The sequence below is a fragment of the Mauremys mutica genome, chromosome 7 (genome assembly GCF_020497125.1).
Source record: "Mauremys mutica isolate MM-2020 ecotype Southern chromosome 7, ASM2049712v1, whole genome shotgun sequence".
NCBI lineage: Eukaryota > Metazoa > Chordata > Testudines > Geoemydidae > Mauremys > Mauremys mutica.
The window spans coordinates 68,326,651-68,348,893 of NC_059078.1; the positions used below are offsets into that span (position 1 = coordinate 68,326,651).

At 40.7% G+C, this 22,243-nt stretch overlaps 1 protein-coding gene across 2 annotated transcripts; it reads left to right on the plus strand.

Annotated features, from left to right (window-relative positions):
• The first annotated feature begins 12,165 nt into the window (after positions 1-12,165).
• On the plus strand, positions 12,166-21,372 carry RPS24 (ribosomal protein S24). Of its 2 annotated transcripts, XM_045024566.1 has the most exons (7): positions 12,166-12,257; positions 13,152-13,217; positions 13,865-14,074; positions 14,646-14,756; positions 16,683-16,700; positions 20,419-20,442; positions 21,222-21,372. In XM_045024566.1, exons 1-5 carry the CDS (start codon positions 12,255-12,257, stop codon positions 16,686-16,688), a joined length of 396 nt encoding a protein of 131 aa, XP_044880501.1. In that variant the 5' UTR covers positions 12,166-12,254; the 3' UTR covers positions 16,689-16,700; positions 20,419-20,442; positions 21,222-21,372. The 2 variants fall into 2 exon arrangements, with proteins under 2 accessions (XP_044880501.1, XP_044880503.1); XM_045024568.1 differs by lacking the exon at positions 16,683-16,700.
• The last annotated feature ends 871 nt before the right edge of the window (positions 21,373-22,243 follow it).

Here is a 22,243-nt window from a genome sequence, read left to right on the forward strand (position 1 = left end):
CCTAGCTTCATTTGAGAAGTCGGCTCAAATGTTATGCTGGAAACTCAAAAAAACAATTCAGCCAGAAGCAGACACCTGGTATGTGTTGCAAACACTTTCTTGAAGCAGGCACCGTGGCTTAGCTGGCTAAAGCACCAGCTGGGTACACAGGAGATCCTTGGTTCAATGCCTGGTGGTGCTGTGTTGTATGGCTTTGGGGGAGGGATAGCTCAGTGATTTGAGCATTGGCCGGCCAAACCCAGGGTGGTGAGTTCAATCGTTGAAGGGGGCTGTTTAGGCATCTGGGGATTGGTCCTGCTTTTGAGCAGTGTGTTGGACTAGACAACCTCCTGAGGTCCCTTCTAACCCTGATATTCTGTGTGAAATTTCAGTCCAAATGCTTAAAGTTTGGCAAATTTATAAGCAACTGAAAATGAGGTCTCCTAATTGAAGGTGTCAGACAGCCTTAACCAACAGTGGTGCCACCAGCACCACCTACAATGGCCAATCCATTAGTGAATCCTTTGTGTTTGACTAAGGTCTGGTCTACACTGGCATTTTACATCATAGAATCCTACAGCCACAGGGTGAAAAGGAACTGCAAGGGTCAGCTAATCTAACCTCTGCCAATATGCGGGATTTGTTGTGTCTAAGCCATCCAGGACAGATGACTGTCCAGCCTCCTTTAGAAAACCTGCAGTAAAGGAGCCTCCATGATTTCCCGAGGTGTCTGTTCCATTGGCTTCCTGTTCCTACATTTAGGCAGTTTATCCTGAGATTTAATCTAAATCTGCTATCAGGGGCAGCTCCAGGCACCAGCACTCCAAGCGCGTGCCTGGTGCAGCAAGCCACGGGGTGGGTGGCCTGATGGTCACCGTGAGGGCAGCAATCAGGCAGCCTTCAGTGGCATGCCTGCGGGAGGTCTGCCGGTCCCGCGGCTTTGGGGGTAATTCGGCGGCAGGGACCATGGAACCTCCCAGGTACACGGCCAAAATACATAGAGCCGCCCCTGTCTGCTATGCTGTAGTTTGAACCCAGTGCCTCTTGTCCTGCCCTATGTGGCAAGAGTGAACAACTTTTCTCCATCTTTTTTTATTTCAGAGCGGTAGCTGTGTTAGTCTGTATCAGCAAAAACAACGAGGAGTCGTTGTGGTGCCTTAGAGATGAACAAATGTATTTGGGCATAAACTAAAACCCACTTCATCAGATGCATAGAGCGAAAAATACAGTAAGCAGAATAGCACATGAAAAGATGGGAGTTACCTTACAAGTGCGGGGTCAGTAGTAACGAGCCAATTCAATTAAGGTGGATGTGACGTATTCTCAGCAGTTGACAAGAAGGGGTGAATACCAGGCTGAGGCCTTTTGTAGTGCTAACGAGGCCAATGCAATCAAGGTGGCCCATTCCCAACAGTTGACAAGAAGGTGTGAGTATCAGCAGAGGGAAAAAATTATTTTTTGTAGTAATCCATCCACTCCCAGTCATTATTCATGCCTAATTTGATGGCGTCCAGTTTGCAAATTAATTCCAGTTCTGCAGTTTCTCGTTGGAGTCTGTTTTAATTTTTTTTGTTAAAAAATTGCCAGCTTTAAGTCTGCCATTGAGTGTCCAGAGAGATTGAAGTGTTCTCCTACTGGTTTTTGAATGTTACAATTCTTGATGTCTGATTTTTGTCCATTTATTCTTTTGCATAGAGACTGTCCAGTTTGGCCAGTGTACACGGCAGAGAGGGATTGCTGGCACATGATGGCATATATCACATTGGTAGATGTGTAGGTGAACAAGCCCCTAATGGTGTGGCTGATGCGGTTAGGTCCTATGATGGTGTCCCTTGAATAGATATGTGGACAGAGTTGGCAATGGGGTTTTTTTTGCAGGGATTGTTTCCTGAGTTAGTGTTTTTGTTGTGTGGTGTGTAATTGCTGGTGAGTATTTGATTCAGGTTTGGAGGCTGTCTGTAAGCGAGGACTGGCCTTTCCCCCAAGGTATGTGAGAGTGAGGGATCGTCCTTCAGCATTGGTTGAAGATCCTTGCTGATGCGCTGGAGAGGTTTTAGTTGGGGGCTGTAGGTGACAGCTAGTGGCGTTGTGTTACTTTCTTTGTTGGGCCCATTGCGTAGTAGGTGACTTCTGGATACCTTTCTGGCTCTGTCAATCTGTTTCTTCACTTCCCCAGGTGGGTATTGTAGTTTTAAGAATGTTTAATAGAGATCCTATAGGTGTTTATCTCTGTCTGAGGGATTGGAGCAAATGCGGTTGTATCTTAGGGCTTAGCTGTAGACAATGGATCGTGTGGTGTGTCCTGGATGTAAGCTGGAGGCATGTAGGTAAGTATAGCAGTCAGCAGGTTTCCGGTATAGGGTGGTGTTTATGTGACCATCGCTTATTTGCACTGCAGTGTCCAGGAAGTGGATCTCTTGTGTGGACTGGTCCAGGCTGAGGTTGGTGGTGGGGTGGAAATTGTTGAAATCCTGGAACACTGCTGCCATGTCCCCCTCAGTCTCCTCTTTCCCAAACTAAACATACCCACTTCCTTTAGCCTTCACTCATATGGCTTGAATTCTCTCCCTTTCATCAAGTTTGTCACTTGCCTCTGGTCATTTCCAGTTTCTCTACGTCCTTCCTATACACTGGTGACCAAATTAGACACAGTTCTCCAGCTGAGGCCGAACCAGCTCCCAGTGCAGCGGCACTATCACCTCCCTTGACTTGCATGCTATGCCTCTGTTATTGCATCCAAAAATTACATTTGCTTTTTTTTTGCAAAAGCAAAAAAATCCACACACCTGAGAGTTGTAGCTATATCAACCTAACCCCGATATAGTTGGCATGGGGTCAGCGGAAGAATTTTTCAATCCACTTAGCTACCACCTCTTGGAGAGGTGGATTACCTACACCATTACATAAGAACATAAGAACATAAGAATGTCCGTACCGGGTCAGACCAAAGGTCCATCTAGCCCAGTATCTGTCTACCAACAGTGGCCAATGCCAGGTGCCCCAGAGGGAGTGAACCTAACAGGCAATGATCAAGTGATCTCTCTCCTGCCATCCATCTCCATCCTCTGATGAACAGAGGCTAGGTAAGGTGACCATTTTTTTCAAATTTAAAACCAGGACATTTAAAATAGCTCAGCCAGCATGAGTAATAGTCGCTGTCGTAGAATATAAGCTGAAAAAATATTGCGGAGTATGCTTATCTTTTTTTTTTCTTTAAGTGAAAGAATACAATAAAATGTACTTCTTTTATTTATATTATATATTATGAAAGTAATTTTGCGAAAAAAAAACAAATATTTGATATGGGTAGATTAGTACATAATTGTATACTTAGGATTTTGGGATCCAAGTAATAAAGAAACAAGTGTAGCAGTAAAACAAAATGGTTTTAATAAAAAATGGTACAAAAGTACTTAATCTACATTCCTAATTTTGCTTCTTATATTTTTGTGAAGAGTGGATTGATTTTAATAATAATTCGTTTTCCTGGATGTTTTTATAAAATTCCATGCAAGTTTGGTTAAAATTATATTTAGTAATTAGCAAACATTTCAAAGTTTCAACATGTAATTGAGTTTTATCACTGGACCAGAAATTGTTCATCAAAGAAAAAAGACGTTCGGCAGGTGCATTGGTTCCTGGTAAACAGAGACAATATTCTACCAATTTGCCAATGTTTTTGTAGGAAACATCATTTTCACTGAAGGCTTTGAATATTTCAATCCATCTGTTCGATACTGGTACAGAATTTTGTCTCCAGTGAGTAATTTTTTCATCTGTAATGTAGCGCAGGAAAAAGCAGGTTTCATCAAACAGTTCATCTTCTACTAAATTGATTTCAGAAAAATACTGAAGAATGTAATCACTGCAAACTTGAATGTTGTCATGGGTGAGTTTAGTGTTTAACAAAACCCAATTGAATTTTTTGGTATGCTTAATAGGTCCTTCCCATTCCTCTAGATATTGAATACATGTGTCATAAAATTCTACCACTTTTTCTTTGAAAATAGCAGGTTTTAATATGCCTTCTTCCTCAAGCTGCTTCAAATTTTGCCGCACCTGTAACGGCAAGAAAACGTTTGCTTTTCTGTCAGCTAATTTTGTTTTTAAGTCACTGTAAATATTGCTAGTTTCTATAATAGAAATCTCCTGTCCTTCTATTTTCAAAATAGCATTGTGGAACATTGATGACACGTTATGCAAAAAGTAAAGCCAAGACTCTGTCTCTGAATTATCAAAATAATTTGTGATAATTGTGGGGCTCTTCTCGTTTGAGGCAAAATATGATTTTAAGGCAGGATATATTTGTAGGACGCGCTCAATCGCGGGTCGTAACGCCAACCATCGTGTGGCACTGTATCCCAAGACTTTCTTATATTCGATGTCCACGAATTCACAAAATTCTTTCAATTCATTAACGCGCACTGTATATATATAAAAGTATGAATAAATCTTGGTGATGAAAGTTTGCACATCAATTGGTACACAGTCGGCTGCAGTTTGTATAGCATTGTTCAAAATATGAGCGGCACAACCAATTCCCACAAGCTCTCTTCCACCCAAATTTGATTTCAGCTTGGTAAAAATGTTATTTTTCCCACTTCTTCGCATTCCTCCAAAGTTAGTATTGGTGTTGTCAGCACAAAATTCAAGTACCTTGGTATCTAAATGATACTTTTTTAATACTTCCAAAATATAATCAGTAACTATGTCAGATGTTTCGCCTGGCAAATCTCTTACTTCCAAAAATTTGACATGTATTCCAGACTGGTATGAAAAATATCTTATTATTATGGGAATCAACTTTATTTCCCTGTGGTTTGATGCATCAGAATAAATAGAAATAAAATTTGCAGCATCTAAATCCTCTTCCAATAACTGTTTCTCATAAGGCACCAGCACATCGGTAACTATTGCCTCGCATTTTGTTCTAGAACATGTAAACCTGGCATCAAAACATGTTTTAATCAGTTTGCAGGTACAATACATTGATCGGAATGAGTGATTATGCATTACTGTGTGGTACGCCCATAAACCTTCAGCTGCAGCTAGTTTTCTTTCAGCATCTTCAAATTGTTTTTTCTTAAAATATGATGTCACACTCGTACTTGCAATTGCTGCAGACACGGCCCGTTTATGTTTGACTGTTTGTATGTGGTTTTCAATGTTGGTTTTTCCACTGTTTGCAATAGAAAATATACTTCTGCATTTTACACATTCTACCTCACTATTGTCATTATTAGTACTTGCTTTGATGAATGTATATTTCGATTTTAACTCGTCATTGAAGACGCACTTTCGTCGTTTTGGCGCCATGGGTGTCCAAAAATAAACAATTATTACAAACTTCGTTGGATGTCGGTCTTGGTCCGAGGGGGCGAAGTCACCGGTCCAGGATCGAGGGGGGCGAAGACGCCGGTCCTGGTCCAAAGGGGCGAAGGCGTCGATCCTGGTCCAAGGGGGCGAAGTCATCGGGTCCTGGCGAAGCAGCGAGGTGCGCTGTGAAAACGGCGGAGCAAAAAGCTCGAGTAACCGAGAGAGCGCGGAGCTCTGAGGGCCAGTGTCACGGTCCGAAGATGCCAGATCACTGGTGCCTGTCCTGTGCTGCGGAGGGCCTTTTATAGTCCGAAGCTAACACCGAATTGGTCGATTTTGGCGGGCTCTGTGTGATGACGTCATCATCGAGTTCCCACGGTCGGGCTGTATGTAATGCGCGGGAGTATTATCGAAGAGTCGCCGCGGCCACAATATAGTGACTGTGCGTGTGCTGAATGCCGAGTATTGCCAAGATCCAACGACAAGAACCATCGTGTAAAATAAAACTAAAACTAGGATAAATTAATAAAATTGATTTAGACTGGTTTATCAAGGATTGATTTGATGTACTCAATCTTTTGATAAATTAATAATTTTTGATTTTGTAGTCCTAAACTGTACTGGTTACATCTCACGACTAACCAGACCAATGTCCAAAAAAACAGTACTGTACTGGTAAAACCAGTACGTATGGTCACTTTAATGAAAGCACCTCTGAACTCTAAGTCTCCACTGACCAAGGACAACCCTGGTGAGTGGGGTGTGGTGGAGGGGAAAGTGAGGAGCATGTTAAATAAACATTTCTTTGTTGGATTATATTTTAGTGACTTTGCTCCAGAATGTTAGATTTGTGACTGTGAATGGAAACTTATATAACTATGTTTCCTAGTAGGCCAAGATTTTTAAAATGCATTATTTGCCAACGTTGTTATCTCACATCATTTCTATCTTGAGAGGTCATTATGTTGGGGAGTTTCTGTACTAAACATTTTTATTATTATAATTTTTTACATAAGAATAGTCATACTGGGTCAGACCAATGGTTCATATAGCTCAGTATCCTGTCTTCTGACAGTGGTCAAGGCCAGGTGCTTCAGAGGGAATGAACAGAACAGGTAATCAATCATCAAGTGATCCATCCCCTGTTGCGCATTCCCAGCTTCTGGCAAACAGGCTAGGGATACTCAAAGCATGGTGTTGCATCCCTCCCCATCCTGGCTAATAGCCACTGATGGACCTATTCTCCAGGAATTTATCTAGTTTTTTTTTAATCCTGTTATAGTTTTAGTCTTCACAGCATCCCCTGGCAAAGAGTTCCACGAGTTGACTTTGTTGTGTGAAGAAGTACTTCCTTTTGTTTTGTTTTTTTAAAAACCTGCTTCCTATTAATTTCATTGGGTGATTGCTAGTTCTTGTGTTATGTGAAGGATTAAATAACATTTCCTTATTCACTTTCTTCACACCACTCAAGATTTTATAGTCCTTTATCATATGCCCTCTTAGTCATCTCTTTTCTAAGCTGAAAATTCCCAGTCACTTTAATCTCTCCTCCCGTTTTAGACCCCTAATCATTTTAGTTGCCCATCTCTGTACCTTTTCCAATTCCAATATATCTCTTTTGGGATGGGGTGACCAGATCTACACACAGAATTCAAGGTGTGCACCTACCATGGATTTATATAGAGGCAATATGATATTTTTCGTCTTATTATCTATCCCTTTCTTAATGATTCCCAACATTCTGTTTGCTTTTTTGACTGCCGCTGCACATTGAGTGGATGTTTTCAGAGAATTATCCACAATGACACCAAGATCTCTTTCTTGAGTGTTTAACAGCTAATTCAGGCTCTATCATTTTGTGTATATATAGTTGAGACTATTTTCCAATGTGCATTACTTTGCATTTATCAATATTAAATTTCATCTGCCATTTTGTTGCCCAGTCACCCAGTTTTGTGAGATCCCTTTGTAGCTCTTCACAGTCTGTGTGGGACTTAAGTATCTTGAATAGTTTTATATCATCTGCAAATTTTGCCATTTCACTGTTTACCCATTTTTCCAGATCATTTATGAACCTGTTGAACAGTAATGGTCCCAGTACCGACCCCTAGGGATACCACTATTTATTTCTCTCCATTCTGAAAACTGATAATTTATTCCTACCCTTTGTTTCCCATCTTTTAACCAGTTACTGATCCATGAGAGGACTTCCCTCTTATCCCATGATGGCTTACTTTTCAAAAGTCAATTTAAATTAAATATTTTTTAAAAAAATTATATATATAATATATATATATTTTAGAAATCTAGACCTGTCATGTGTTTTGGTGTAACTTGCTTTAGCTTTATGTTAAATTTCCATTATCCTAACAAAACATTCACTTTATTCATATCTCTTTTATATGTTGCAGGTCAAAGTGAAAATGAAAAGTAAAAAAAAATACATTTTTTCCACTCAAAGGCATCAAAAACTAACCAAGGTGAAGAACACATCAAGAACCAAGAATATATCAACATGTCATCTGAGGGTTAAGAGGTATATCTACATCGGACCAGACCGAAGCACAAATACAGCTACCTACTGAAGAAACAGTGTCTCCAAAAGCTAAAGGCAGTTCCCGATGTTTGGGTCAAAGTGGCTGGTGGATTACTTTTGCTACTACATTCAGAGAAGACTATTTCCATTCTCTCTCTTATAAGTCTATTGTTGAAACCACTTGGGTCATTAAACAATACCATCCAGGCATCTGCTACAACAGTAGTAGATCTTTGTCCAGCAATAGAAGCTATATATGGATCAATCAGAGAGCTATCCATTGAAAAAGTACTGGAAGAAGCAGAGACTTCAGTCCAGAGGTTGACTAATGGAGGTGTTAGGGGGCTTATTCCTTCACCCTCCTACTTCCCTGGTCCTTCTTGCATGAACAGAGAGCAATAATACCCGAAGTCCAAAGACGCAAACAATTCAATGTTTATTGGGGTGAACTTCCAGCAAGCATGATTCCAGTTTCCTTCCTCAGTGTCCCCCTTCCCAGCTCTGACACCACAGAGCCTGTGTCCCTGTTTCTGTTCCCATCCCCTGTTCCCATTTCCCCCTTTAGCAAAACATGATCCCAATTCCCCCATTCCCAGTCCCTGTTCTCATTTCCACCCCCCCACTTCCTGATTGACTGCAGACTATATAGTAAAACCTGCATTTTGCTTAGCTATTCCTTAACAAATCATTTTACTGAAATTTAACTAACCAATCCTAACATATTGTAACATGGTTATTTAACCAATTATACCCCCCACTTTAATTGGTTTACATCCAACAAAATTAATTATACAGCAGACAGAACCAGACAGAGACCATGCAAATAAACATACAAAACAATACAGAAGTGAGGATCTCACAACTACATCTATATAGACATAAGGGTTTTCCAGCTGTGTCTATTGATAAGTGAGTTCTTGCCAGACAGGATGCTATTAAACTAAGTTTTCTTTTACATCTTCTAGGCACTTCTCTTTCTCTGGAGGTGATAGGAATATCAGGACAGGATTGTATTTCTAATAGCCCAATAGCACCTTATTTCTATGTGACTAGTTTGGAATGTGAGGATGTGCCATACACTTCCCAACTTATGGCTGCCTAACTACATCTTAGCTGAAGGCCTTAGCCCAGGGGTAGGCAACCTATGGCACGGGTGCCGAAGGTGGCACACAAGCTGATTTTCAGTGGCACTCAGACTGCCCGGGTCCTGGCCACCAGTCCAGGGGGCTCTGCATTTTAATTTAATTTTAAATTAAGCTTCTTAAACATTCTGAAACCTTTATTTACTTTACATACAACAATACTTTAGTTATAGTATAGACTTATAGAAAAAGACCTTCTAAAAAGGTTAAAATGTATTATTGGCACGCAAAACCTTAAATTAGAGTGAATAAATGAAGACTTGGCACACCACTTCTGAAAGGTTGCCGACCCCTGCCTTAGCCTGTCACAGTAAGAGAAGGCCATTACACAGATAGTGATCTTTGATCCTTTCTTTTATACTTCCATAACTAGCTAAGTGATAAGAATACACCTAAATTCTTAAAGTATAGGCCTTTGCAGACAGGCCTGAATATCTATCTCCTAACACGAGGCATTTTATACTGAATCCTTAAGTGAAGAAGACGAGAAGTATTTAAGACAACTGAAAAAGTACACAGACTTAAATCTACAACAGCGAATTCTAGATTCTACTCAACCTCTACATAGCTTTTACAGATGCCTGTCCTTTAAAACACTAACAGTTGAGTGGAGTGAGGCACTACCAGCAATGGGGCTGCCATGTGATCTGGACAGAATAGAGAATTTGAACACAATATCATACGATGAATGGAGATTTGACTTCAACTTCTTTATCATCACTAGTGGCTCGACCCAATCTTTGTGTTCGGTTTCCTGGGATGAAAGAAGTAGGAATTATCTCTTGCTACTCTCAGTCACAATAGCTACAGTTGAGTGTTCTTTTTCATCATTGAATAGAATTTTGTGTTCTGAAAGAAGTCGTCTTCTGCCTGATCATGCCAATGAACTAATGAGCATATCAATTGAAGGAATGGAAGTACCGGACACACGAGAAGCCACCAAAGATGAACGCATTGCATTCAGGAAGTTCATTAACAGAGTTGTGCACAACTCTAACATGAAACCAAGAAGGATTAGACGTAGTGCTGCATAGAAGGCTTGAGTAGCCAACTTTAATTTGTGTGATGACTTAAAAACGAGTTAAATCTAATAAAATGGTCATGAAACAGTTTTCAGTTTTTACTATGGTGCCATACAGCCAAACTTCACCCTCCCAGTCTCAACCCTTATTGGCCCTGAGCACCCCCCCCTAAATTCGAACACCCACCCTTCCCCAATTTAAATTCCTGGGGAAACCACTGCCCCGAAACAATCCCCTCACCTCACCGCAATCCCTAATGCAGCCCCAGGAAAGCCTACAGCACTCCCCTAGTGCAGGCCCCAGAATAATCCCCAATGGCCCCCTATTGCATTCCCCAGGATAATCTCCAACACCCCCAGTGCTTCCCCGATAGCCCCTGTATGTCCCTCTAGTACAGCCCTCAGAATGATCCACAACATTGTCACTGTAGTGAAGCCCCCCAGAATAATCTCCATCACCCACCTCCAGTGCACTCTGTCCAAATAACTTCTTTACCATATCTGCCTTGTACAGTCTCTCATAATTCCTCTCTCCCCCACAACTCACATACTTCTTAGTTGCTCTGAAAAGGTCTAATCAATGCTGTTTAAAATGCCACTAGCAGCCAATGGTACACCTACATAATTTATATGTAATGGTTAAGGCTAAGATTTTGTCACACGTTTTTAGTAAAAGTTACAGACCAATCATGGGCAATAAAGAATAACTCACAGAAGCCTGTGACCTGTCCGTGACTTTTACTAAAATATGCGTGACAAAAGAGAGAACTGCAGGAAAACCCCTCTCCCTGTGGCAGCTCAGTACTCAGGGGCCCCACTGCCTCTGGTTGTGAGGGTACCCTGTAGCTCCTGGAGGCCACCGGCAGCAGGGGGATTCCGCAGCTCCCAGCCATTTTGGGCTGAAGTCACAGAGGTCTCTGGAAGTTATGGATTCTGTGACTTCCATGATCTGTGACAAAATCATAACCTTAGTAATGATGGGACATTTTAAAAAGCGTACCCTAGTTTCATCATCATGTTCGTATTACGCCTCTGGTGTTTAGAGCAGTGATGAAGCTCTTTCACTCCTGTCTGTTTCTGACAAGTCTTTCCAGGGTTCCCCAGCTGTGCCCCATGGTGTTCAGCTTGGCTTCCACAGCTCTTCAACATATTGTTTTCGAGCAGCCTCATTTTCACTTGCCTTCAGGTGTCTATCTTATTGCTACTCTGGTGACGGAATCAATTTCCATCCAAAGCACATGACAGATCCATCTCCAACACCTCCTGGCAATGATGGTGCTCATATCCCCTTTTCTGCACTGTGTCACTAGATCTTGATGTGAGATTGTTCTGGGCCAAAAGATACAGAGGATTTTTCTGAAGCAGGTTGTATGGAATGAAGACAGTTTGGACATGTCAGACTTTCTCATTCTCCAGCGTTCTGCACTGTAAAGTAGTGTTGAAAATACGCAGTTCTGATAAATCTTGAGTTTGGTTTTGGTGTTGTATTTTGATGCTTTCCAGACTGTATTTAAGATCCTGAAGGTGTTCCTGGCTTTACTGATGTGGAAGCAGAGCTGAAAAACCTTGGGCAGCACCATCAGCCAGGATGGTGGAACAAGCAAGGACGTCTGGAACAAAATCAATACCCTTGTTTAGACACTGCCTAACTCTTATTTAATGAAGTAATTTTTTTCTACAATAATTATTATTTAACTGTGTAAAGGTATTCAGGTTGTGTGTAAACTCAGATTGTATTATCACATGTCCTTCAGAGAAAAGACAATACTGCAAGGTTCCATCACCTACATCTGTGTACTTAACAATCTTTTTGGTGTGTGTTTGTACAGTGCCCTGCCTAATGGGGTCCTGGTCCATAACTGGAGCTTGTTGGTGCTACCATAATACAATTAAATAAGAAATAACTAATACTTTAATGGGGAATGTGTAACATAATTTTTTTGGGGGAGTGGGCGTGGAAACTCCCAGAATTTCCTGTTTATAATCACCGCTGCATCCAACAAAAATGAAGAAATGATTAAGTTTCTTCCCCTCCAGCCCGCAGGTTGGCAAAGTTCGGCCAAGCAGGATGCTCCAACCCCGTATTTTCAGTCAGGCGCTGGGCTGGTCGCCTCTCTCATGCACTTTTACTCAGGCTCTAATGAGGCGCCCTCGCGTTCGGCTCTGCCCCCTCACTAGGCCCCCGCGCGCCGGGATATGATTGGCTGCGGCGGGGTCCTTCTTCCTTTCCTCGCTCCCTCGGAGAGAGCTAACCGCCGAGATGGTGAGTGTCCGCGGCGCGACCCGTTTTTATCCGCCTTGTACCGCCGCCATCCTGCCGCCGCGGGGCTCCCGGGACCCCGCGGCCTCCCGGGCCCACTGGCGGGGGGCGGCTGCGCGGGCATTGGGGAGCCCGGGCGGGAGTCAGGGTAGCGGCGGGGCCGCTTTACTCCCCCCCCCCCCCGCGCCGGGCCTCTGGGTTGGGGCTCCCCGGGCAGCGCGGCGGGGGGGGGATGTGACACGTGACACGCGCATTCCGTCCCACCTCGCCTCCCGCTGCGTCTCTGCCCCCGACCCAGCGCTTCCCGGGCGCTGGACCGAGGCGCAGCTGCAGCGGCCGGGGGTGCTCAGGCAAGTGATGGTTCCCCTTTGCACCCTGACAAACGCTTAGTAGCCCGCCTCCGCAGGCACTTTCTTTTCATATGTAGGGATTGTATTCACCTTACACGCGAGGTTTAAACTACACCTTGGTATAAAAAATTCTTGGTCTACAGGTGGATCAAACCTGAACTGTTCGTGTAACAAACATGACTTGTATCCCTGTTAGTGCCCCATAACCCAGGTCTAGTTTCCTTTTTACAATAAATAATATTGCATACTGGTGGGTGCTCAGTGTCAGACAGGTTGTGGACATTGTTCTGTGGGCTGCAAACTGCATGAATTCCGTAAGTATTACCATGACAGCTTTTTTTTCTGCATCCTTGCAATAGCTCTTCTAGCACAGGTGGAGGTTGTATTGCAGCAGCATCTTGCCATGAGTTTCAGACCAGGTTTTTCATCAGTTTTTGCAAACCAGCTGATGAGTTATTTGAAGTACTGTGTTGATGTACCATCTTGGTGAGAAAGATCATGGAAGAACTCAAATGGATATTAATTGGTTTTCTGAACTATCTTGTAGAATGACACAGTGACCATCAGAACCAGGAAGTTCATGACTAATAGACTGCTTCAGCGTAAGCAAATGGTAAGAAATATTGGGTACTACCTTAGTTTTGCTTATCTGTTTATGCTGAATTATGTGTTTTATGTTACTGTACTTTTAGTTCTTAAAGCTTGTACTCTTTAGAATGACTAGGGAAAAGACTTCTATATTGGGTAGACTTTTTTCAAGCTATACCTGCCTAGTGGGTAGGCTGTCTATAGTTGCCATTTAAATTAATTTGTTGTAATGTCTTGCTAGACCATTAAATGTGTACGAAGATTCTAATTAGGGAATAGGACCGAAGTATTCCCTATGATCATTGTTAAAGCTTGAAAATGCTAATCTGCCCACTAATTGCTTTGCTGCACTTTTATTCTGAAGATGTAGCCAAAGCTACTGTGAGTGGCATGGAGAATAATGTGGAAGCAGAGCTCATGAGAACTCTGCAATGATGGTAGTTTTTAACTTGATTTTTGACTCTTGAGTCTCTGTATAGTGAGATGTACACCAAATGGGAACTGCTGGCTTCCATTGTTGCTGTGGTGTGTTAAGTTAGATGCCAACTGTGGGTAGTGATATTTTCCTTATTAGCTATTTTAAGGCTGTTTAGATATTATTGTTATGTATGGAATATCTTTATACTATTATAAAGTATGGATATTTCTAATGGGAAAAACTTGCCTCTGTAGGTGATCGATGTTCTTCATCCTGGAAAGGCCACAGTTCCCAAAACTGAAATCAGGGAAAAGCTGGCAAAAATGTACAAAACAACGCCAGATGTAATTTTCGTCTTTGGCTTCAGAACCCATTTTGGTGGTGGCAAGACAACAGGCTTTGGCATGATTTATGATTCCCTCGACTATGCAAAGAAGAATGAACCAAAGCACAGACTGGCCAGGGTGAGTTTCTTGCCTGCAATTTTTACAGTGCCAAGAAGCTTGCTGTTTGTTCTAAAGGGCATCTTGCATATAGTTAGGGTCCAAAACCTGAAACATTGCAGCAAAGTGAAACTATTAACTTAGGCTCTTTTATTGAGGTACAAAAATGAGATCTATAAATAAAAATCCCTTCTCTCTATTCATGAATTTACAGAGTAGAAACAAGCTTTTTGTTGTAATGCAGATGAAGGGGAATGAAATGATTTATGATCAGCTGTGGATTTTAGCAGTACAACCTAATGGTTAATGGAATGGGCACAAGATCATGGGATTAGCATGCATAGTATATATGTTCTTAAAAATATACTCAACTTTATTTCTACATTTTCAGCACATAAAGTTGCCTCACTTTGTATTAGGTGCGGTATTAGCAGTTGTCTACAGAACTTAAATACATTTTTAGGGCTTACATTAATAAGTATACTTTGAATTATTAAAGCTTTTGAAATATGTAAATATTTAATATAGAAACACTTTATAGATACTATTGAGTTCACTTCAGTAATTGTGGGCATAATTCTCTTACTACTAGCATGGCTTGTATGAAAAGAAGAAGACTTCAAGAAAACAGCGAAAGGAGCGGAAGAACAGAATGAAGAAAGTCAGGGGCACAGCCAAGGCAAATGTTGGTGCTGGCAAGAAGGTATGATGAAACCTGCAGACTACAGCATAGATACTGGATTTTTAGTTTCTTTGGTAGACAGGTTTCTTCCTCAACAAAATAATTTTCTTTCTTAAATTTTTTTTTTACCTTTCCTACTGGATAACAGAAGGTAACTTATGAGATCCTGTGTAGTTCTAACTCAGTAGTTTACAGTAGAACCTCAGTGTTACAAACTGACCAATCAACCACACACGTCATTTGGAACTAGAAGTATGCAATCAGGCAGCAGCAGAGACCAAGAAACTCCCACCAAATACTGTGTTAAACATGAAGTACATATAAAAAGAACAAGGAAAGCAGCTTTTTTCTTCTACATAGTAAAATTTCAAAGTTGTATTAAATCAGTGTTCGGTTATAAACTTTTGAAAGAATAGCCCTAATGTTTTGTTTAGAGTTACGAACATTTCAGAGTAATGAACAGCCTCCATTCCCGAGGTGTGTTTAACTCTGAGTTTCTCATATAGTTTTGCTCACCTGATTACTGCTCAGTAGCTAACTTAATATGAAGATTTAAGTGATAGCATATTTAATATTCTTTTTTTAAATCTTGTGAAACAGTACTTTGTTGCAATCAAAGTAATGGACACCTCACTTTAATTACTAGATAACTCCGATGATGGACAATAAAACTTAAGTTCTCCCCGGACTTGAGTTTTGTTCATTACATTTCCACCTCCACCATGTGCAAGAATTCCAGCCAGCCTGGTGGGCTGCTGGTAGGATCCTATGCTCCCTCCCCCAATCACAGAGAGCATGGCTACACTTGCAGATGTAGATGGCTGTGAGTTTAAACCAGCCTTCAGAGAGTGTACTAAGGAAAGCACTGCAGTCTGTCCTACACTGACAGCTGCTTGCACACTGGCGTGGCCACATTTGTGGCACTTGCAGCTGTATTGGGTGCGCTGCATTATGGGCAGCTATCCCAGCATGCAAGTGACTGCAATGTGCTTTTCAAATGGGGGGGGGGGTGGAGTGTGACAGGGAGTGTGTTATGTGTATGTGGGGGGAGAGCATGTCAGCATGCTGTCTTGTAAGTTCCAACAGCAGCAGACCTTCCCTCCCCCCCATCTTACACACTGCATTCCACACTAATGGCTTTCACGATGGCTGTCAGAAACTGGAGCTTTGAAAGTGCATTTCCGCATTCCTACGGGAGTTCAAAACAATGACAAGAGTGGCCACTTGACTTAAGGGGATTATGGGACGTTTCCGGAGGCCAATCAGAGCACAGTAACCAACACTGATGCCTGTGTGTTGTAGCCAAGGTGCAGCAAACATTATTCCTCTCACCAAGGTGGAGTACGAGCAGTGCTGTAGCCGTGGAGACAGAGCGCTCTACGCATGTTGCCAGTGTGGACGGGCAGTTAGCTAGGGTGCCCGGGGCTCCTTTATTGCGCGGCAAGTGTAGCCAAGCCCTTAGCGTTAGGAGCCATGTGTTTGAGGCAGTGCCCTCCACCTGTGCAGGCTGTGAGGAGGTAGAATGTCTATCTGACACAGCTGTTCTCTTCTGCCTGGTCAGTCACTGGTGCTCAGCCTCTGGTGGTAGCTGTGTCAATCCTGCAGAGGGATGGCAAGCCAGCCTGACTTGGAGGGGGATCTTGGGATGTTCTCAAGCAGAATAAAAAAACTGAGGTACAGTGTAGAAATGAAACTTTAAAGACAGAACAGTGTTACTCAAAAGGATTTGAGAGGTACAATATATACTAAGGATACTTAAAATCAGACTTTAGTGTTTTTAGCACTGCTTTGGAGGTAGAGTGAAGGTGGTGGGTAATAGAAAAAGCTGATCTTTCTAGTAAATAGTAGTTGTTGTTGCTAAAATGCTATAAATAACCAAATATCCTTTCTTGAATCTTAGTAACATTTCTTTACTTTAACCTTTCTTACTTTCTTGGAATTCATCAGAAGTGAAGTGACTAGCAGGTACTGAGTGAGAATGGATGTGGTGGTGGCTGTATGAATTATGCATCACTTACACGCTTGAGATGTGCTTGTGTATTGCTTTGCATGCCTGTGCTCTCACTTTGAACCTGAGTTCATTTCTGCCCTTCAGTATACAGTATTCTGCTACTGTGCAAACACTGCTACAGAAACAGAGGGTGGCTAACTAAAACTGGTGCAGAAGTGAAATCTGGTTTTCTGTCACTGCTCATCCAAATACACTGGATCTTGACAAGCTCTCTAAAAGTACTTGTGCATATCATAACTTGTTATGAAATACCAATGAATGGGGTGAAGGATGATGCCTCAACAGTATGCATTGAGCATGAAGTGAAAAGTATTGGCTCATTTTTTTTAACAGCATATTTAAACAAAAAAACAAAAACAGCTGCATGTGTAACGTGTTTACCACAAAGGCACCATGCTTTTCTGGATTTAAGCCATAGTACCATAAGGCAGTGTGCACCTGCTGTAACCACATACCCAGGCAACTACTGTATGTATAGAATACTTAATTTTTGGATTCTGGATTCCTAAACTTTTGAAGGTGTGAATTGTTGTGTAGCTCAAAGTCTTTGTTAGACAGTTAGGTTACGTCCTCATTATAATCCATTTTATGAAAGACATGCTTACTACCTATAGTGTGTGTACATATATATATCTTGTATCAATTTTAGTTTACGGAATCCAAGTGCTCAAATCTTGCATTTAAAACTGAGGCTTCATTTTGATCCTTTTTTTTTTTCTTTTTGTTTAAACACTGTAATATGCTGGTTAATAAAGATGAAGCCCTGCTAATATTAACTGCATAATAGTAAAGAGGAATGCACTTTATTTAAGAAGAGCTCTTAGTGGTTTGTAGTTTGAAAGCTTGTCTCTTTCACCAACAGAAGTTGGCCCAATAAGATATTACCTCACCCACCTTGTGTGCAAACTTAGTCAATTTCAAGGGCGGAATGAGTTTAATCAGTGTATTTGTTGTATGCTTATGGTTTAAATTTTGCTGGCTAAATTCATTCCCTGCAAACTCTGTGTGAAATTCTATACTTCGCCATTTACACTCATGAGTTCCCTAAAAAACCCCAAACCTCATGATTTACACAGGGCCCTACTTATAATGCATCTCAGTCTAGGTAGGACAAGTAGACGATAAAATAATTTAATGCTACTCTTTTGACTGATGTGGTGTATAATCCTTGAAATGAAGTAATTGTTCTCTTGACTGATTTTATTCTCATTTGAGGTTGACCAGAGTTTAAAAATTGGCTTGGGGGCATCACTTAACAGCAGTGGTGATCAACTTCATTATACAGGAGGGGCACATAAACCTAAGCACCACCTTGTGAGGGCCAAACAGATGGATAGGTTTATATACAGTAGTTTTAGTTAAAAATCAAGAAATCAGTACATAAAATGTATATCAGAACGATAGAAAATGGGGGGGGGGGGAGTAAAAAAAAAAATCACAATTTAAGAATATGTAAACATGATAAAACACTAATAAATCTGCCTTTAGTGTATTGTGTTGAAGCAGGCCCTGGGCCTTATGACATGCTCTAGTGTGTTGTAGGTTGGGCACACCTGACTTAAAGGATCTAGATCTGACTAATTTAACAGCCTAGTGCACATGGATTATTCTTCTAATTTATAAAACACGTGGCCAATATTTATTACTATGCTAGTGTCTCTAGAGACCATGATCAAGGCCCCATGGTGGTAGGTTATGTGTACACGCTGTTCCAAATAACGTAACAATGTCTCAATTAAAGAATGGTTTGAGGTATACTATATTACTTAAAGCTTACATAGTTTAAATAGACAGACATAACAATCTTTTAAATGAACTAGAAAAACTGAAGTTAGTGATATTTCTGTAAAACTTATTTTGAGGAGGTTTACGGATGGAGGAATAACAAAAAATGAAGCATTGGGGTAGAGTAGAAGTAGATGTCCACATCTTCTTCATTTGGCTGCAGAGCTCTTTGGGGGAACAAAAAGCAGAGCAGAGTAGTCACTGTAATTGAAACATTAATCATTATAGGCGCATTGGTAACTAAAGGAAACTCTGTTTCTGAGTAAGTCTAGTCACTTGTAATAGTCTTAACTTGCATGGAAATACGGTTGTTGCTAAATCAGTTTTTGGCTTTGTATATACTTGAATCTTCAAAATGGAAATGTAATGTCTGAAATGTATGCTAAGTATATCTGAAAATGTAAATATATGCACGTTGAATTGCTTTCATTTGCCCTTCCTGTTGTGAACATAGGGGTCATACCATACCACTTTCTCTCACTTTAGGTTGTTTGAATTGGGATGTGTGTGTTCTCTTTTGGGATGTACCATTATACATCCATTGTAAGGCCTTGTTTACACTGGAAAATAGTCTAAATTTCAGACTCTGGTGATCGGACACTGGTGTGGCTGCACTGGGAAAAACTGCTATTTGCACATATGGAGTTTACTCCATTTTCAAGGGGTAAAGTTGCATCCATTATTGTAAACTTATAGCTTATCCTGTTGGCTCTGGTGCATCTATATGGTGAATGGCCACTGATGGCTGGAGTTAGGGGAAGGCTGTGACTATAAATGATCTATCTTACTTGAAGTCTTTTAGGCCATGTCTAGATTTACCGCTATAAGCTTGTACAGCTGCACCAATACAGCTGTGTTACTGTAGGATCGCTCATGTAGCCATGTTATACCAATGGGAGAGAGCTTTCCCATTGATGTAATAAAACCAGCTCAGCAAATGGCAGTAGCTATGTTGTTGGTGGGAGAGAGTCTCCTGTCAACATAGCGCTATGCACACCAGCAATTTTGCTGGTAAAACTTCCGTGGCTCAGGGATGTGAAAAGAGTTTTGCTGATATAAGTGCTAATGTAGACATGGCCTTACTCTTGCTTCTACATGACTAAGGCAGAAAGCTAAGGAACTGACAACGTAGCCTGCTTTCTCTTCATGATCATTTAGCTCCTGACTTTTCGTGGCTTGACAGTTTCATACACCACAACCTCTGAACATCTTAAATCTGAATAGCAATGTGCCTTTCCTTGCATTGTCACATGACTATTTTTACTGCTCCTTATGGCACACAAATCTACCCCATCTCTGGGTGCCCCAAAGGTACCCTTATAGTAAAGCTGTATTAGCAACTCTTCTTGTATCTGATTTGAGTGCTTTTTTACATTGACAGCTTTCATTATGTTTAAAGGTATTAGCTTGTTTTTCATAACATATGTAAATTAGCACTCACACTCAAGCATATCAATGGCCTAAGTAGCCATCTGTGTGGCAATACTCAGTTGTATAATTGTGAAAATTGATCCCCTGATCTTTGTAACTAATAAAGAGAAGAAGACTCTTATAAGAAGCCTGATCAACCTGCCTCATCAAATCTTTGACTATTTTTTAAGCAGTTGGAACACACTTGATTTTCCGGGCCACAGTGGAGCCTACAATGTTGCTAGTTAAAGCAAGGTCCCCCGCTCCAATATTTTATGAACAGGGTGAACTTTTTAGGAAAGTTACTGAAAATAAGCATGAAACCCAACAGTGCCATTAGCCCTTTTTTTAGGACACACTCGCATAAACAAGTTGGATTTTCTAGGGTAACATGACTGTGTAATAATGACCATGTAATTTGTTTGGTGTTCAAGTATTTACTGATTTTTTTTTTTTTTTTTTGTTTTCTTGTTTCAGTGAGCTGGCAAATGGAAATAACAGGTATAACTTCTTAAATGTTTGGCATTCTGCTATGCTGGTGATTTGGTTTTTCTTTTAAGAATTCATCTTAATCAAATGACTTTAACATTTTATCCTGCTGTGCTGACTTTGAACATAAGGCCACAAGGAAGTTTTTAACACAGTTTTTTAAATTTTAAGGTAACACTCCTCTCTTTGCATACGGTATCGACTGCTAGTTTTTGTGGGCATGTTCCCCGTGGCCTCACCCACACCTCCATTGTGTGGAAGACCCAAACTACACAAGGAAATCATGTAACTTACAGTAAACAAAGTGGACTCTAATGTTTAGAGTAAAGTAAATGCTGAAAATGTAGATTTATCTCTCATAATAGAAAAATTGTGATGACTTCTCAAATTGTCCTTTTAATTTAATTAATAACTAATATAATGGGATGATGCTGAGTATTTTTACTACTGCTTAAAGCAGTATGTTTGTTTCACTGATAGAAATTGACAGCTTTATAATCATAACTTCTATCTTAATACCAGCAAGAAGTCTCTCAAGTGGACTGATGAGACTTAACTAAAAGGCTATCAAATATACTTTAAATCCTATCTTATGGTTTAATAATTGTTCATAGCATTTTTAAAGAATTGAGTGTCTGAAGCTCTGATCTTGCAGTGGCCTTTTTCTGCACAGGACTAATTGCATGATAAGGGCCTTTGTCACTTTTCTAATGTAAAAAAAAAAAAGCCGACTACATTCCATTGCAAAGATAATGTTATAGGGCTGACTATTTTCCATCCTCCTTTTACAGAGACTAAGTTATCCTGCAAAGGTAACAAGAGAAGATGATGGTGATCTAACAGAAGCTTGTCAAATAAACTATACAAACTGAAATGCTCTTTTTTTTTTTTAAACAGTTTTAAATGTACAATAAAGATCTTATAAACTGAATTTGAAAGATACGGGATTGTTCAGATCTGGTGCATTGTTTACACTTTTTGGTATGAGCATTATTTCAGCATCAATATTTTTACTTGAAGACAGTCATGTCCAAATATCTTGAGTTGATTTATAAACAGTAGGAACTAGACATGGGGTTCTCAAACTTTTGTACTGGTGACCCCTTACTCAGAGGCTTGCTATGTGAGTGACCCCTCCCCCCCCTTATAAATTAAAAGCACTTTTTAATATATTTAACACCATTAATAATGCTGGATGCAAAGTGGGGTTTGGGGTGGAAGCTGACAGCTTCCCCCCCTCCCCCCCCTCATAATAACCCCCTGTTTGAGAACCCCTGAACTAAACCAACATGCTTAGTGAAGTGGTCTTATACTTCAATTGCTTGAAAGCGGGTCTTTGGAAAGTTGTGAAACTTGCCAAGCTATATTTTCAAGTGGTGATAAGGTATGATCAAACTTAATTCCGGGGCTAGAACTTTGCAAACAAGATTAATCTATTAGCCAGTTGCTGGACTTTATTAATAGTGTTTAAGTATTTTTTGTTTATGCTCAGGTCTGAGTTTAACATGTTTGCACAAATGTATAAATCACTGTATTGACAAGTAATGACCTATTCTTGCCCCCCCTGAAAGTCAATAAGAAAACTCAACCATATTTTTAGACTTCCCTGTCAAGCAGATTAGAGGCGTGGGAGTGTGGGCTATCAATCAGGTCAGATCCAGCTTTTACTTTATCCTGTAGCTCCTGTATTAATACATAATGGACTTTTGAAAATTCAGCACTTGGGTATCTATGCCAAGAAACACAAAACAAAGTTCAGGAACAAACATGTTGCTGCAGAGAAGACTCTCTCTCTCTATATATATACGCACGC

What these genes read in the sequence shown, in the direction of transcription:
- RPS24 (XM_045024566.1), top strand. An exon ending in TGCTTCAGCGTAAGCAAATG is followed by an intron (nt 13,218 to 13,864) that starts GTAAGAAATATT and finishes TTGCCTCTGTAG; the next exon opens with GTGATCGATGTTCTTCATCC. An exon ending in CAAAGCACAGACTGGCCAGG is followed by an intron (nt 14,075 to 14,645) that starts GTGAGTTTCTTG and finishes TCTTACTACTAG; the next exon opens with CATGGCTTGTATGAAAAGAA.